Below are 18,243 nucleotides of genomic sequence, written 5' to 3'. Positions count from 1 at the left end.
CTCATAGTGTCCATTTCACTTCAGGAGGTTTCCCTCTTGGTGTTCAGTCAGTCGTCACCGATCAGGGAGAACATATGGTATTTGTCCCTTTGGGACTGGCTTATTTCACTCAGCATGATGTGTTCCAGATTCCTCCATTTTGTTGCAAATGACTGGATTTCGTTGCTTCTTACTGCGGTATAGTACTCTAAAGAATACATATCCCATAATTTCTTTATCCAGTCTACCATTGATGGGCATTTAGGTTGGTTCCAGGTCTTGGCTATTGTGAATTGTGCTGCAATAAACATTAGGGTGCAGACCGCTTTTTTGTTTATCAATTTAAACTCCTTTGGGTAAATTCCAAGGAGTGGGATGGCTGGGTCGAACGGTAGGGTTATATTCAGGTTTCTGAGGAATCTCCAGACTGATTTCCATAGTGGCTTGACCAGTTTGCATTCCCACCAACAGTGGGTTAGTGTCCCTTTTTCCCCACATCCTTGCCAGCATCTGTTGTTGGTAGATTTCTGTATGTGAGCCATTCTAACCGGGGTGAGGTGAAACCTCATTGTGGTTTTGATTTGCATATCCCTGCTTGCTAGTGACCTTGAACATTTTTTCATGTGCCTGTTGGCCATTTGGATTTCCTCTTTTGAAAAATGTCTATTGAAGTCCTTGGCCCATCTCTTAAGTGGGTTGTTGGTTTTGTTTTTGTGGAGTTTCTTGATCTCTTTGTAGATTCTGGTTATTAACCCTTTATCTGTTGCATAGTTTGCAAATATTTTTTCCCATTCTGTCGGTTGTCTCTTCACTCTCCTGACTGTTTCTTTTGCAGTACAGAAACTTCTCAATTTGATGCAATCCCAATAGTTGATTTTGGCTTTGACTGTCTGTGCCTCCCGGGTCTTTTCCAGAAATTCTTTGCCTGTGCCAATATCTTGAAGGGTTTCTCCAATGTTCTCTAATAACTTAATGGTGTCAGGACGTAGAGTTAGGTCTTTAATCCACGTTGAGTGGATTTTTGTGTAAGGTGTAAGGTAGGGGTCTTGCTTCATGCTTCTGCACGTGGAAATCCAGTTTTCCCAGCACCATTTATTGAATAGACTGTCCTTGCTCCAGGAATTAGTTTTAGATCCTTGATCAAATATAAGTTGGCTGTAGATGTTTGGGTTGATTTCTGGTGTTTCTATTCTGTTCCATTGGTCTATCCATCTGTTTCTGTACCAGTACCATGCTGTTTTGATTACAACTGCCCTGTAGTATGTCCTGAAGTCTGGTATTGTGATGCCTCCGGCTTTGTTTTTGTTGTACAAGATTGCTTTAGCTATTCTAGGTCTCTTGTGCCTCCATATGAATTTCAGCATCATTTTTTCTAGATCTGCGAAGAATGTCTTTGGTATCTTGATTGGGATTGCATTGAATCTATAAATTGCTTTTGGGAGAATGGACATTTTGATGATGTTGATTCTTCCAATCCATGAGCATGGAAGATTTTTCCATTTTTTGGTATCCTCTTCTATTTCTTTCTTTAAGGTTTTGTAATTTTCATCGTAGAGATCTTTAACGTCCTTGGTTAAGTTTATTCCAAGGTATTTGATTGTTTTTGTAGCTATTGTGAATAGGATTGATCTTAGAAGTTCTTTCTCAGTCATGGCATTGCTTGTGTATACAAAGGCTGTTGATTTTTGTGCATTGATTTTATATCCTGCCACTTTGCCAAACTCCTCTATGAGTTCCAATAGTCTCTTAGTAGAGTTCTTTGGATCCTCTAAGTACAGAATCATATCGTCTGCAAAGAGGGATAGTTTGACTTCTTCCTTCTTGATTTGTATTCCTTTGATTTCTTTTTCTTGTCTGATGGCTCTGGCTAAAACTTCCAGAACTATGTTAAATAGCAGTGGTGAGAGTGGTCATCCCTGCCTGGTGCCAGATTTCAGTGGAAATGCTTCCAACTTTTCCCCATTCAATAGGATGCTGGCTGTGGGTTTTTTATAAATTGCTTTGATTATATTGAGGAATGTTCCTTCTATACCCAATTTGCTTAGAGTTTTCATCATGAAAGGGTGTTGAATTTTATCAAATGCTTTCTCTGCATCAATTGAGATAATCATATGGTTTTTCTTCTGCAGTCTGTTAATGTGGTGAATCACATTGATTGATTTGCGAATGTTGAACCACCCCTGCATACCAGGGATGAATCCCACTTGGTCTGGGTGGATGATTTTCCTGATGTGTTGTTGTATTCTATTGGCCAGAATTTTATTGAGGATTTTTGCATCTATGTTCATCAGGGATATTGGTCTGTAATTTTCTTTCAGTGCTGCATCTTTCTCTGGCTTAGGGATTAAGGTGATGCTGGCTTCATAGAAAGAATTTGGGAGGATTCCCTCTTTTTCGATTGTTCTGAATAGTTTGAGAAGAAATGGGATTAGTTCTTCTTTAAATGTCTGGTAGAATTCAGCAGTGAATCCATCTGGTCCTGGGCTTTTCTTTGTTGGGAGGGCCTTTATTACTGTTTCAATTTCTGTTTCAGTTATGGGTCTATTTAGGTTTTCGATGTCTTCATGGTTCAATTTTGGTAGATTGCATGTGTCCAGGAATCTATCCATTTCTGATAGGTTTTCCTGTTTGCTGGCATACAGGTCCTTGTAGTAATTTCTGATGATTCTTTTTATTTCTGTGGTGTCTGTTGTTACGTTTCCTTTTTCATCTCTGATTTTACTGATTTGGGTCTTTTCTTTTTTTTAGATAGTTGGGCCAATGGGGTGTCAATTTTGTTTATTTTTTCAAAAAACCAACTTCTCGCTTGGCTGATTTTTTGTAATTTTTTTTGGATTCAATCCTGTTAATTTCTTCTCTGGTTTTAATTATTTCTCTTCTCCTACTAGATTTGGGTTTGGTTTGCTGCAGTTTTTCTAGGTCCTTGAGGTGCGCTGAAAGCTCATTTATTTGGTACCTTTCCAATTTCTTGGTATAGGCACCTATTGCTATAAATTTGCCTCTCAATACTGCTTTTGCTGTATCCCATAAGTTTTGATATGTTGTGTTGTTGTCTTCATTTACTTCCAGAAAGTTTTTGATTTCTCTTTTGATTTCTTGAATGACCCAGTGTTCATTCAGGAGCATGTTGTTCAGTCTCCATGTGTTTGCATACTTTCTGGGGTTTCCTGAGTTGCTAATTTCCAGCTTCATCCCGCTGTGGTCTGAGAAGCTGCATGGTATGATTCTAATTCTTTTAAATTTGCTGAGACTTGCTTTATGGCCTAGTATGTGATCAATCCTAGAGAAGGTTCCATGCGCTGCTGAGAAGAATGTGAAGTCTGTAGATGTAGGGTTGAAAGTTCTGTAGATATCTGTTAGATCCATTTGGGCAATAGTGTCAATTAAATCTGCTGTTTCCTTGTTGATCTTCTGTCCGGATGATCTGTCTATTTCTGAGAGTGGAGTATTGAAGTCCCCCAGTACTATTGTATTGGAATCTAAATCTCCCTTTAAGTCCCTTAACATATCTTTTAAATAGACCGGTGCCCTGTAATTAGGTGCATATACATTTATAATAGTTACATCTTCCTGTTGAATTGAACCCTTAATCATTATATAGTGTCCCTCTTTGTCTCTCTTAACAGTTTTTGTATTAAAGTTTATTTTGTCTGATATTAATATGGCTACACCTGCTTTTTTTTGGTTTCTGTTGGCATGGAATATCTTTTTCCAACCTTTCACTTTCAGTCTGCATGCCTCTTTGTTAGAGAGATGTGTTTCTTGTAGGCAACAAATAGTTGGGTTGTGTTCTGTGAGCCAGTCAGCCAAACGGTGTCTTTTAACTGAAGAATTCAGACCATTAATGTTCAATGTGACTATTGATACGTAGTGACTTTGCCCTGCCATTTTCCCGGAAATATTTTCTAGTATATGCTTTGAGCTTCCCATGCTCTTTTACTGGTAGGTGTTCTTCCTTTCCCTTCTTTCATATTGATGGCCGTGTTTCTGTGTTTCTGAGTGTAGCACATCTTTAAGTATCTTTTGCAGGGCCGGACGAGTGGCCACAAAGTCTTTCAATTTCTGTTTGCTATGAAAGGTCTTTATTTCACCTTCATTCACAAATGAGAGCTTGGCAGGATATAATATTCTGGGCTGGCAATTTTTCTCTCTTAGCACCTGTGCTATGTCTCGCCATTCCCTCCTAGCTTGTAGGGTTTCTGATGAGAAGTCAGCTGTGAGTCTGATTGGAGATCCTCTGAGAGTAATCTGACGTTTCTCTCTTGCACATTTTAGGATCTTTTCTTTATGTTTCACTGTGGTAAGTTTAATTACCACGTGTCGTGGTGAGGATCTCTTTTGGTCATGTTTATTGGGGGTTCTATGAGCTTCCTGTACTAGGATATCTCTGTCCTTCTCCAAACCTGGAAAGTTCTCTGCTAGTATCTCACTAAAAAGGCCTTCCAATCCTTTCTCTCTCTCCATGCCTTCAGGAACTCCTAGAACTCGAATGTTGGTTTTTTTTAATAGTATCCTGTAGATTCCCAACAATATTTTTCAGGTTTCTAATTTCCTCTTCTTTTCTTTGGTTTGACTGTATGTTTTCCTGTGCTCTATCTTCTAAGTCCGATATTCTCTCTTCTGCTTCACCCATTCTGTTTTTAAGGCTTTCTAATGTGTTTGTCATTTGATCTATTGAGCTCTTCATTTCATTTTGATTTCTCTTCACTATAACACTTTCCTGTTCTACTAGTTTCTGAGTTTCATTTTGACTCTTCCTTAAAATTTCGTTTTCACGAGAGAGATTTTCAATCTTGTCCATTAAGGATTTCTGTAGTTCAAGGATTTGCTTTTGAAAACTTCTAAATGTTCTTATCATAAATTTTTTGAAATCCGTATCTTGCATTTCTTCTATCTCATCATCTTCATACTCTTGGCTTGGGGTGTTTTGCTTATTTGGAGGCATCATAGTGTCATCGTTGATCTTGCTCCCTCTATTTCTGTGTTTGTTACTCGGCATAGTTAATTCTTCTTGCGTCACTGTGCGTTTTTTTTTTTTTTTTTAAACTGTGTCCGTGTTAAGTGGACTGCCTGCTGTTGGAGGAGCCTTGGAGGCTTGAGATGGGTGCGGCCTGAGAGCTCTGCCTGGTTCTTCCTGGTTAAGGGTGTGCAAAGGTGACACCCTCAGGTTATGCGTGGTAAATCTCTCTCTTTTTGTTTATTTATTTATTTTATTTATTCAGGGGGTAAGTAACACCAGGGCATGGCTGTGCAGAATTGATGGTATTTAGCTTCCAGTCTTTGGCTCCTCTGGACTCCCACTGGGTTGCCTAGGCTACTGAATTGTAGTGACTCAGTTCCTTAGCTCTCCCCCATTGATATGTAAATCCAGAGAGGAGGCCTGCTCTTTGTCTCTTGGGAATTCTTCAAGCCTTGCAGCCTTGTAACCTTTGCAAGGTTAGGGGGAAGAGAAACCCGAACCTTTTTTTTTCCTTCTTTCCGGTAGTGAGTTTGCTGCACTTTCCGGCCCCCCTCTAGATTCTGACCCCCGTTTCCCCACCAATGTCTCGGGTTATTGAGCTCACCTCCCCTTCCAGCGCCGATGTGTGGACTCGGAGCCCTGAGCGTCCCAAGTCTCCCCGCTGTTGTCTGTGTGGCATGCACTCCCCTTGGAGCACTGGGGCTTCTGCGGCTCGGTCCCACGACTTGGCTTCCGCGTGGTGGGCGACCTTGTTCTCCCAGTAGGTCCTCCGATTCACGATTCCCGTGCAATTTTTTCCTGGTTCTTTTTTCTGCAGCTACCGTAACTCCCCTTTTATTAAACTAAATTTTCCCGGACTATCGGTGCGCGCCCTCACTATTCCGCCATCTTGGCTCCGATACTGTGGAAGCCTTTTGAATTCACCGACTTCGATCTTATTCTGACAGGGTCGTAGTCAAAGTGGAAGTTCTCTCCTCCCTTCAGAGAAAGGTACCTCCTTCTTTGATGGCCCCGTTCTTTCCACTGGGATCTCACTCGCAGAGATCTTTCATTTAGGTCGTCGTCGTCGTCGTCTTTTTTTTTTTTTTTCTTTCCCCAGGGTGTCTTGGCTTTTCATGCATAAAATACTCTCATGGGATCCATCTTATTCTTTCCCATGCGATTAGCAAGGAGCTAAATTGGATGTGGTGCAGCTGGGATGTGAACCAGTACCCATAAAGAATGCTGATACAGCAGGCAATGGTCTTACCTGTTATGCCACAATGCTAGACCCTAAATAAACATTTTTAAATTTAAATTATGTTTTTTTATAAAAATATGTACTAAAGAAACCATATACTTTGGAAGGATGCTGTTATTCTTATGTTTCAATGGTTGTGGGGAGATATAAATTTAAAAAATAATTTAATTGAGATTTGATTTGTTAAAATTATTGGGCTGTGCATAATGTTATAAATTATACTTCTTGTCGATGTCTTGACTTTGTTTTCTGTATTTTACATAAGTGAAGTGTGAAATTTGAAACCCATAAGTAAATTATATTTTATACAGGATTCCTAGATATTTGCCTTCTCATTCTTTGTTGCAAGCATGTAATAAGCTTAAAATTAATTCACAGGCTGTGGTCCTTTATAAAATCATGTCATTAGGCTGACTTATTGCATGTGCTTAAATACCATCTACTTTATTAGAATCTAATAGGGGTAGGCAGTGTAGATTTCATGAGTTTTGCTCAGATGATATTGATGATGTTGGCTGATTCAATTTGTCTTCACACAGTTATTTCTCTTCTCTTTTCTGTATGTTCCTGAATTGTCGTCTTATGATTTAGTTGGTTACTTTTTCATTCTTTGGATATCCTTTTTTTTTTAAATTTTCCTCTCAATCTGTTGTGGAAAATTGCACTTTGCTAGTGCCAGAAATGTAGACTTCCTTTATCCTTCTTTCTTGTTACTGAGGATATTAATTTGATCATTTCTGAAGCCACAGTTATATGCCTATAAAATTAAAATAATCATGGAAATAACTATCATTTAGTAAATACAGGAAGGAAATTAGATTCAGTTTCTTATTTTAAAAAAGACAATATATCTATATGACAACATATAGCTAGAGCTTTGCTGGCTGCTCATAGTATGCAAGTATTATTGTTAGTCTGCACCATAAATGTCCCACTTCTTTTTTCTCTTTTTTTTTTACTTATTTGACAGGTAGAGTTAGACAGTGAGAGACAGAGAGAAAGGTCTTCCTTCCGTTGGTTCACCCCCCAAATGGCTGCTATGACCCGCGCGCTGTGCTGAACGGAAGCCAGGAGCCAGGTGCTTCTTCCTGGTCTCCCACGCAGGTGCAGGGGCCCAAGCACTTTGGCCATCCTCCACTGCCTTCCCGAGCCACAACAGAGAGCTGGACTGGAAGAGGAGCAGCCAGGACTAGAACCCGGCACCCATATGGGATGCTGGCGCCACAGGTGGAGGATTAGCCAAGTGAGCCACAGCGCTGGCCCGTAAATGTCTGACTTGTTATCGCAGCTCAGGCATTAATTTATCTAGTACGAAATCTGGTGGCCAAGTACCTTGCGATCAACTGGAATGACCATTCTGTTGTTACTTCATCAGGGATGGAAGGAGGGTTTCACCGCTGATTAGAGCTAGCTTTTGAACAATGGGTGATACTATACAGAAGGAAGCCAAAGTGTACATAGCAAGGTCTCTCAAAGTGAGTGTGCAGTGATTATCTGACATGTGCTTGGCAAGGTGAGTTGGACCACGGATCAAGAATCTTGTTGAAGAATTGGATTTTGACATGAAGGATTTATGAGGGTGAATTTTATAGTCATGACTGTGTTTGAAGATTGTGGATTTTGTGAAATTTCATGTTGAAAAGAGGAGAATAGTTAGGTAAAGAAGGTAAAAATCAAATATTTTTTAGATTCAGTGGCAGATTCAGTGATAATGACCTACTCCCCAATAATGGACCCAGGAAGAGCTTCTGAATAAAGATGAGGTGATACTTAATTGTTCTAACTGTGGTGAACACCAAGTATTTAGGCAATTGGAAATGGGAGAGACATCCTAATTCAAATTAGGTTTCTTTCATCAAAACCCATGCATTGCGGGAATATTTGTTGACTATGCATGATTGTTACCTAATACATCTAGTTGGTGAACATTGGTTTCAAACACTATAAGGAAACAGAAGGTAATTCTGCTGAATTTGTGAATGTGCCAGAGTAATAAGGTGCAAGTGTCCTGTATTTGATGAAAAGTACTTTGTACCTGGAAGCCTGATGGGCAAGTTCCCTGGTGGGTACAGGATGGTGTCTGAACTGCAGATGGTGGTGACTGAACAGAAGTTGTTAACTGAGACAATAAAGCAACACTCTGTAAGATAAGGACTTGAGGAGGAATTCAGTTCTATTTGCTTCTCTATTTGAAATAGGTTAGCCTTTTCTGCGATTTTTTAACCTGTTCATCAGACACCACTATATCTTATAAACTCTACTAAGATTGCATGCATACATACTTGCCTTAACATGTCATTTTAAAAACTTCAGTAGATACATAGAAAAATGAACACTGAAAACTAGTTAATTATTGTCTGAGACTTGAAAAGATACATGAATCAAAATCTATAAGGACAGAAAATGTTCTAAAGACAGAATATTAATATTTTATTATCAAGCTTATGTAAGAAATAAGACAAACTATTCATCATGAAAACAATTAAACAATGGGGCCGGCACCGTGGCTCACTTGGCTAATCCTCCGCCTGCGGTGCCGGAATCCCATATGGGCACTGGATTCTACTCCTGGCTGCTCCTCTTCCAGTCCAGCTCTCTGCTGTGGCCCAGGAAAGCAGTGGAGGATGGCCCAAGTGCTTGGGAGCCTGCACCCACATGGGAGACCAGGAGGAAGCACCTGTCTCCTGGCTTCGGATCAGTGCAGCGTTAGCCGTAGTGGCCATTTAGGGGGTGAACCAACGGAAGGAAGACCTTTCTCTCTGTCTCTCTTTCACTCACACTGTCTAACTCTGTCAAATAAATTAAAAAAAAAAAACAATTAAACATTGATATCTGGAAGCATATGCAATCATTTAGTTTCCAAAGAAGTACAGTTATAAAAAATGTTTATTCAAGGAATTTGATAAATGCCTTATAACATAAATTCATTGGTTGCCATAAATACTTATGACATGAAACTAAAAAAAAAAATAGTTCTGTTTCTGTGATAAGTAATGAATAAAGGAACTGAGGAGAGCGGTTTCCAGATTGTCGCTCCCCCTCTTCGTGGAGGAACGACACTAAGCCCTGCCTAGGCTTCATATCCGAGTCACGGCACCATTATGTCGCTCCCCCTCTTCGTGGAGGAACGACACAGGACCCTGCGCTGTTCTTTTGTCTGCTCGGCCCTCCCCGGGTTTGCTGCTGGTTCTTCCCGGGTTGGCTGCCGTCCCTTCCACCTCCGTGGAAGGGCGGTTCCCCCTGGCCACTTTCCCCACTTCCGCAGGGGAGCAGCACACCGCCGGCCGGCTCTCTCGGGGGCTGCACAGGTGTTCCCCTTAGATGTTCCCCTTAGATGTTCCCCTTAGATGTTCCTGGTGCATGCCGTCTCTCTCCTCCTTTATAGTCCTCCTCCGCCCATCCCAACTCGGCTGCCCACACGCCGAGTACGCTGCTCTCCTCCAATCAGGAGCAGGTCCTACAGTTTATTAGTTGAACTGGAGGCAGCTGTGTAGAAGCTGTTTTCTCCTCTCCCAGCACCATACTGTGGGAGAGCAGATGCATAGAATAAGTCTTAATTCCAGTAACTCAGTCCAGTCCGGGTTGCTCCCCACACAGATCTGTCCATGGAGTGGTTAACACAGAGACACTGTGATTGGTCCTATAGTTTGTGTCTTTCTGTTCACATTCTGCATTACTGGATTGCACACACTTCTCTCCATGAGGAGATGTACAGTGTTTATGAACATCGGGAGTTGACAGCTCAGAAATTCTAGGTTTCAATATTAGCATGCCCAGAACGCAGCTAGCTGGCTTTAGGTAAGTCATTTAAACAGGCTTGTGTTTCTTTATCTAGTCAACAAATAGAGTGAAATGAGTCCTGACATTTTACCAAAAAAAAAGTACATTGATAAGCTTTTCCATGGACAGATTGGAGTTTATTTTTTTAAGTGACAAAAGTATACATATTAATCATATGCAGCATGATGTTTTAAAATATGTGTACATTGTAGAATGGCTAAATTGTGCTATTTAACATATGTAATATCTGTGGGGAGCAACTGGGAGCAACTCGGACTAGACTAAGTTACTGGAATTAAGACTTATTCTATGCACCTGCTCTCCCACAATATGGCGCTGAGAAGGGAGAAACAGCTTCTACACAGCTGCCTCCAGTTCAGCCAATAAACTGTAGGACCTGCTCCTGATTGGAGGAGAGCAGCGTACTCGGCGTGTGGGTAGCAGAGTTGGGATTGGTGGAAGAGGACTATAAAGGAGGAGAGAGACAACATGCACCAGGAACATCTAAGGGGAACATCTGAGGGAACATCTGTGCAGCCCCCGAGAGAGCCGGCCGGCGGTGTGCCGCTCCCCTGCGGAAGTGGGGAAAGTGGCCAGGGGGAACCGCCCTTTCCACGGAGGTGGAAGGGACGGCAGCCAACCCGGGAAGAACCAGCAGCAAACCCGGGGAGGGCCGAGCAGACAAAAGAACAGCGCAGGGTCCTGTGTCATTCCTCCACGAAGACGGGGAGCGACAATATCCAGCATACTTATCATTCTACTCCTTAGAGATTTACAAGGTACAATATATTGTTATGGACCACAGTAGTCATGTTGTTCAACATATGTTTAAGATTATTCCTCATATTTAACTGAAACTTCATATTTTTCACCCAACCTCTCCACAGATCCCTAACCCTCATTGTCCATCCCCATCACCAGTAGAAGTTTTTGGTTATAGGCCGGCGCCGCAGCTCACTAGGCTAATCCTCCGCCTAGCGGCGCCGGCACACCGGGTTCTAGTCCCGGTCGGGGCGCCGGATTCTGTCCCGGTTGCCCCTCTTCCAGGCCAGCTCTCTGCTGTGGCCAGGGAGTGCAGTGGAGGATGGCCCAGGTGCTTGGGCCCTGCACCCCATGGGAGACCAGGAAAAGCACCTGGCTCCTGGCTCCTGCCATCGGATCAGCGCGGTGCGCCGGCCGCAGCGCGCTGGCCGCGGCGGCCATTGGAGGGTGAACCAATGGCAAAAGGAAGACCTTTCTCTCTGTCTCTCTCTCTCACTGTCCACTCTGCCTGTCCAAAAAAAAAAAAAAAAAGTTTTTGGTTATAAGCAACAGAAACCAATTTTACCAACAGGAATCAAAAAAGATTATATTAAAAGGGCTTAGCTGCAGAATCCATGTTTGGACAATTGGCTCCGATGATACAGCAAAGCAAGGCAGCCAAGTACCAGTCCCTGCTGCTGTCACTTTTGAATGCTAGCACTGCAGGCTAAGCTTCCCTCTCTGGACACTCATTGCTCTGCTGTGAAACATGACCCTGTGCCATAGCACCAACACCTTGGTTTCTAATCTCAGGATCAAAGCTTTGGTCTGCTGTGGTCCCAGGCGTACGAACAGGCGGTGTTAGTGGAGGAGCGAGCCCTAGCTCTTCCTGAATGTGGGAATACTTGCTACCTCCAAGCAGAAAGAGAGATTTGTTGAAGGTCAGCCAGAACAACAGTATCGAGTGCCATATCTTTTGACAGATTCTCAAAGGGACTGGGACTCCATTGCTTCTGCCAGAAAAGATTATGAATCATTGCATTAGATTATCTTTAATTACACCTCTGAAATTATATGATTCTAAATCCCAATTTTTATTTCCTCCATCATCTACCGACTCAAAATTTCTTTAACAAGATACAAGTGCAGCAGCAGAATGACTCGCCATATTGCAGGGTCAGCCCTAAAGTATCCTAGGATCATTTCCGTGGGTGCGTAATGATGATGATTGGGCTAATGATTGAGAGTAACAGATGTCTGGGTGCACTGCCACCTAGCTGAGTGTCTGGCAAGCCAGTGCTGATGCCCTAGACAAAAGGAAGTGACGTTCTCATGTAGCCTCCTAATGGTGCTTCCTGAGTGTGTAAACAATCAGTATGGCTCAGTGGTTGGTTACCCAAGCTCCAAGGTGAAGGAGAATGAATACAAATTTTGAAGCTATCCCTTCCTATCTGGTTCACTATGGGAAGTTACTTGTGTCCTAGTTTCCTGTAGAGAAAATAATAATGCTAGTATGTGTATGCTATTACAAAAAGAAACTGATGTAGTGTAGAGGTATTATGATGTTTTACACACAGTCACAGCCCAAGAAATAATGCTGAAAGTCATCACAATGTTACTAGTTAAGGAGTTCCTAAAGCATGAACCAAACTCATTCCAAAAAAGGTGTTTGCTCCTTTAAATTTGAAGCTGAGAATAATCAAGGTATTTAGTTTGTGTGCTTTGACATATATTTCATGGTAAAGAATGTTTTATAAACTGTGAAATTAACTGCAAATAATCACACAACCGTCACACTGAAATGTACGTATGAACATTTTTTCTCATGTGACCAATCAGTCCACAATTAATTTTAAAAAGGACCATAGTATGCTAAATTTTACCAAAAATGTATAGCTGTTTCATTTATTTGAATTTTTTATCTATTTGAAAAGTGGAAATAGTGGGAGGAAATCTCCCATCCTTTGGATTACTCCCTAAATGCCCACAAACTAGGGCCTAAGGCAGGAGTCAGAAACTCAATTCAGGCCTGCTGCATGGATGGCAAGGACCCAGTTACTTTTTTTTTTTTTTTTTGAAGATTTATTTATTTATTTGAAAGTCAGAGTTACGCACACACACACATACACACACACACACAGAGAGAGAGAGAGAGAGAGAGAGAGAAAGTGTCTTCATCTGCTGGTTCACTCCCTGATTGGTGGCAACAGCCGGAGCTGAGCTGATCTGAAGCCACGAGCCAGGGGCTTCTTCCAGGTCTCCCACATAGGTGCAGGGGCCCAAGGACTTGGGCCATTTTTTTTTAATATTTATTAATTTATTTGAAAGTCAGAGTTACACAGAGAGAGGAGAAGCAGCGAGAGAGAGGTCTTCCATCCGATGGATTCACTCCCCAAATGGTTGCAATGGCCTGAGCTGCGCTGATCCGAAGCTAGGAGCCAGGAGCTTCTTCCTGGTCTCCCACATAGGTGCAGGGGCCCAAGGACTTGGGTCATCTTCTACTGCTTTCCCAGGCCATAGCAGAGAGCTGGATGGGAAGTGGAGCAGCCGGGACTAGAACCGGCACCCAAATGGGATGCTGATACTGCAGGCAGCAGCTTTACCTGCTACACCACAGCATCAACTGCAAGGACCCAGTTACTTTGGTCATCACCACTGTCTCCCCCCAGGGTCTGTGTTAGCAGGAAGCCAAAGTCAGGAGATGATGATAGGCATCAAAGCCAGGCACTCCCATGTGGGATGCAGGCATCTCAGCTGATGTCTCAATTGTTAAACACTTACCTTAATTTATTTTAAATGAAAACATCAAACTAAATTGAATAGGAAATAAAAACCTGAGAGTTTCATTGTGGAACTATTTTTCCATGATGAATAAAGCAAAAAATAGCAGTAAGTGTGAATAAGTTTGGAACTTCCTTGTTGGCATCTGTTCTTGACCTTCAGTCTACCCTAGAAGGTCAAAAAAGTTATTTGTTGAGCTATTACGAGGCACAGAAGATGTGAGTTTAATACTGCCTTTGTTTCTTCAAAAGCCATACTGATGCTGTGACTCCTAAAGAGTGTGTTCTCTTACACTTTCCAGGTAAATGTGAATGTGGTAAATGCACCTGCTACCCTCCAGGAGATCAGAGGGTGTATGGGAAGACGTGTGAGTGTGACAACCGCCACTGTGAGGACCTCGACGGTGTCGTCTGTGGAGGTAGGACCACTTCGCATGATCTTTGCTTCACCCACTTTTATTTTCCTACTGACAAGATAAAGTATACAATTAGACCTAAAAGCAGTACAAAATTAGGTTTGTAATGACCTTTATTTCCTTGAACTCTTGATTTAGAAACTACATGAAAGTGCCTCATATAATTGTAATAAATGATTGTCAAGTCTAAGTAGTAGGTACTATGATACTCTAAGGTAGTAAAGACTTCGTTGTAAGTCCACACTTTAATATAAGTTTAGTATTTTATTCATAAACATGAAGAGGAGCAAGTATCACCCACAAACTTTAAAAAAGCAGTCAGATCGCAGTCTACATTTAAGTACAAAATCACTAGAGATGTTCCTCCGAGTTTCCATGATGGCTCTCAGACTCGATCAAGGGCAGACTGAGTGTAATAAAGCTTTCCAGGGGAAAAAGTGAGGTGGAGAGAGCAGCAAAATGCGTACCTCATCAATGGCGGAGACGTGGTTCAATGCAACTCTTATTTCAGTCTCAGGAAACTTCGTTCTGTAGAGTTAGCAGCATGTGGATTACTGCTCCTTCCAGGTTTCTAGTACAAGCAACGTGAGATGGACATGGAACTACTTTAAAGGTTATAATTATATATTTCCCAGGTAACCCCTATAGTGCAGGGGAATTACATTGTGGTTGAAAACCAAGATACGTGTACTGCTTTTGGAAGGCGCACCATCTATGGCTACCTTCTATCTGATGTGTCTCTGTCTGTCTATCTCTCCATCTCTGTCTGCCTATCTATCCTCTAACTATAAAGTCTTTGCAGTGTGACTGTAAACATTTTCTTCTTTCCTTGCTGAGAGCCAAGACAAAAAAAGCCCTGTAAAATAACTCTTGTACCAGGTGATTGTCTTGTGCCATCCTCATGGCAGCTACCCTCAGAGACTGTTTTTGCTTTCTTCATTTAACAAGTGGAAAATTGAGTGAAGTTGGAAGACTTAACAACCCATAGTAAAGTGTGGAAAAGCCAAGAGTTGAGCTCTGATATTTAGTCCCTAGATCATTTCCTATGCCGCATCTTTCACCAGAGTGATATCAGTGTGATAGCAATGTGATCTTCAGGTTAGCGCTTCCATTCACTGGCTCTCAGAAGCATCTATGGACATTCAAGCCTGTTCTGTGGCTGCTAAGGACACGCTGTGTATTAACTCACTAATTCTCACGACACTATAGTAAAATCTTCCTGACACCTACTGAGACGCACCCACATGATTCATCTCTTATTATCACTGTCTCTCTAACATGCAGTGTTTACTGCAAATGGACTTTCTGGCCCAGCTGCTTTGCTGACTTGGTTAAAACAGTTAATATTTAGAAACCTGTTATACATTGGTACCCACTCATTTATGATTTTTTTCCCTCCATGGATCTCTCTTTATCTCCAATTTGGGGGGGGGGCAATCAAGGATGTAAAATAAATCTGTTTATCTTCCTGGTGGATGAGCTCAAACGAAATGTTAACAGGATGAGACATCTCTCAATGTAGTGCTGTTTGGATAATTCTTAGCTCTCCATGTCCACAGTCTCTATCTAAAAAGAGCTGCCTGTGTTCTACAGAGAATGGACTTCTTTCTTTTTTAAATTTTTTTTTTTGAGAGGTAGAGTTAGAGACAGAGAGAAAGGTCTTCCTTCCATTGATTCACCCCCTAAATGGCTGCTATGGCTGGTGTGCTGTGCTAATCCGAAGCCAGGAGCCAGGTGTTTCCTCCTGGTCTCCCATGCAGGTGCGGGGCCCAAGCACTTGGGCCATCCTCCACTGCCTTCCTGGCCACTGCAGAGAGCTGGACTGGAAGAGGAGCAACCGGGACAGAATCTGGGGCCCCGACTGGGACTAGAACCCGGGGTGCCAGCGCCACAGATGGAGGATTAGCCTAGTGAGCCACGGCGCTAGCCACAGAGAATGGACTTCTTCTTCTTCTTCTTCTTCTTCTTCTTCTTCTTCTTTTCTTCTTCTTTTTTTTTTTTTTTTTTTTTTGACAGGCAGAGTGGATAGTGAGAGAGAGAGAGACAGAGAGAAAGATCTTCCTTTTGCCGTTGGTTCACCCTCCAATGGCCGCCTCAGCCAGCGCACTGCAGCCGGCGCACCGCACTGATCTGAAGCCAGGAGCCAGGTGCTTATCCTGGTCTCCCACGGGGTGCAGGGCCCAAGCACTTGGACCATCCTCCACTGCACTCCTGGGCCATAGCAGAGAGCTGTCCTGGAAGAGGGGCAACCGGGACAGAATCCAGCGCCCCGACTGGGACTAGAACCTGGTGTGCCGGCGCCACTAGGTGGAGGATTAGCCTATTGAGCCGCGGCACCGGCCGAGAATGGACTTCCATGAGCCAGACTAGTAAAAGACTAAAATACAAGCCTTAATACCAACTATTTGGTTAACAATGAGAAATACAATTCGTGCAGAGATCAGAAGTTTATATAAGGAAACTTTATAGAAAATCTGAGACAAGAATTTGATTACTAGTAAATTATTTAAAAAGTGAAGGAAGTGGTGTCAGAAGAGCTGCAAAGGTGATAGGAACAGAAAGGCAGCAAAAAAAAAAAAAAATTGTGTGATCAGTCTAGTCACTACCAAGGGCCCCTAGATTGACCCAATGCCCTCTACTGGGTTGAGCTCCAGTAGAGAGACCCCATGTAAAGCATTCTGTTTTTGCACATCCTCCAGCTGTTCATGAAGGGCTGCTTCCAGGAGATGTTTCTCCTTCTACCACATCAGCACCCTCCACAGGTGTGTGATCATAGCCGGCTCCTGTGGCTGCAGAAAGCCTTCAGGAAGAAAAACACAGGTGGCACCAGGTGGAAGTCACCAAGAAGGCAAGAAAGAAGGGATATTGGTGGGTCATGACCGCACCTGTGTGATATACTTGCCAAAGGCACATGGCTCTCATGCCAGTCAGTCTGGGTATTTTCTCTGGATTCTACCTGTTATTCTTTGAACACGGTCTAGATTTTGTGGGCATCTCATGCTTTCTTTATGCAAGATTAACAGTAGATTGGGCAAGAGCTATAGACAGTATAAGTATAATATACACTTATACTCATATATTTTTATCTATGGTGCAGGAGATCCTGACACATTTAGGGACTGTTTCCTAGAGAGTTGATGTTACCCAATATAGATGATATCATGGGAGTTAATTACAGAGGATGCATGTGTTTTCATGTTTAATATTTGCCGCTGCTCCTTGTATTCAATACAGAGGCCCATTTGGCTGGTAGGAGGTCAGCCAGGTATGCATCATATCTTTGTTGACTATAATTAGATTAATTCTTAGTCTGCCCTTTCTTAATGTTTAGCAGCAACCTTTAAGAAATCACGTATTTGCTTATCCACATATTTTAAATGTTATTAATATTTTTCATTGACTAAAAGATCTCTGAATACTTTTCAGAGTTTGTAAAAGAAATAGATCATAGACATTTTCCTTTAAAATATTTTATTAAAATTCACTTTGATATTTGAACACTGTCCTTGAGAAATATAAAATTAAGATGATATGAATATTTTCATATTATTAATATTTTCTTCACTTTCTCTCATTAACTTATTAACATCCAAATAACCACTCGGGGCCTAAACTCTGCCACAAAGTTGACCCCATGGCTCATGAGCCTGTCTTTATGCATTCCACTGAGTCCTGGTGCTTGGAGAGGAATAGCTCCTGGAATGAGAAAGGGCCCCACAGTGGCCAAGTCATGTTCTTCATATGTAACATAGAGCAAGAAATGCTGCATATAATTTACCCATCTGCATAGATGCCCTGTTTTGTGGTCTTCAACGAGAAAACCCCAGGATATAGATGGCTCTTATTTTACATGGTTGCTATGTTCAGTAAGGTGACCCTGTACACTGAATTAATGAACACTGCATCATCATTCCTCAGGAAAATACAAGTTTAGGTTCCTGCCTTTGGTCACAGTGTTTTCATCACCTCATCAGTGTATAACCTTGTTTTGTTTGTGTTTCTCTTTAAATTGATCTGATTTAATATTGTATTGATTCATTAACCTTGAGCTCATGGCCAGAAGCACCGTAACTCTTCCCTGAACATAGATTATCAGACACGTGTATTTCTCCACAAGGCACATCACTGCTTTTTTAGCACTTAAGACTTGGGAACCCAGGACAGCACTTCAGTGCTGTGCCTGAAAGCCTTTTAAGCATTAAAATCACTCTCCCAAAAAGCACAACTATTCAAACACATAGCCCTAACTAAATCATGAAACGGACACTTGTTACCAGCTTGAAAGCAGCAACGTGAAGACAGAACTCGGCCTTCTGTGACCTTAGCACGGAATGGGAATCTCAGCTC

At 42.0% G+C, this 18,243-nt stretch overlaps 1 protein-coding gene across 2 annotated transcripts in view; it reads left to right on the top strand.

Annotated features, from left to right (window-relative positions):
- The window catches only part of ITGBL1 (integrin subunit beta like 1), a 272,363-nt gene that overhangs the window by 230,436 nt on the left and 23,684 nt on the right, over positions 1-18,243 (top strand). For both annotated transcript variants that reach the window (XM_070048620.1, XM_070048621.1), the window contains one exon: positions 13,783-13,899. In XM_070048620.1, the coding sequence (XP_069904721.1) occupies positions 13,783-13,899 (117 nt within the window). The remainder of the gene's footprint in view (positions 1-13,782; positions 13,900-18,243) is intronic.

Source organism: Oryctolagus cuniculus, chromosome 9, assembly GCF_964237555.1.
Source record: "Oryctolagus cuniculus chromosome 9, mOryCun1.1, whole genome shotgun sequence".
In the NCBI taxonomy this organism is placed as follows: domain Eukaryota; kingdom Metazoa; phylum Chordata; class Mammalia; order Lagomorpha; family Leporidae; genus Oryctolagus; species Oryctolagus cuniculus.
Note: the sequence above shows the minus strand (reverse complement) of the source record. Positions and strands in the feature narration are given on the sequence as shown.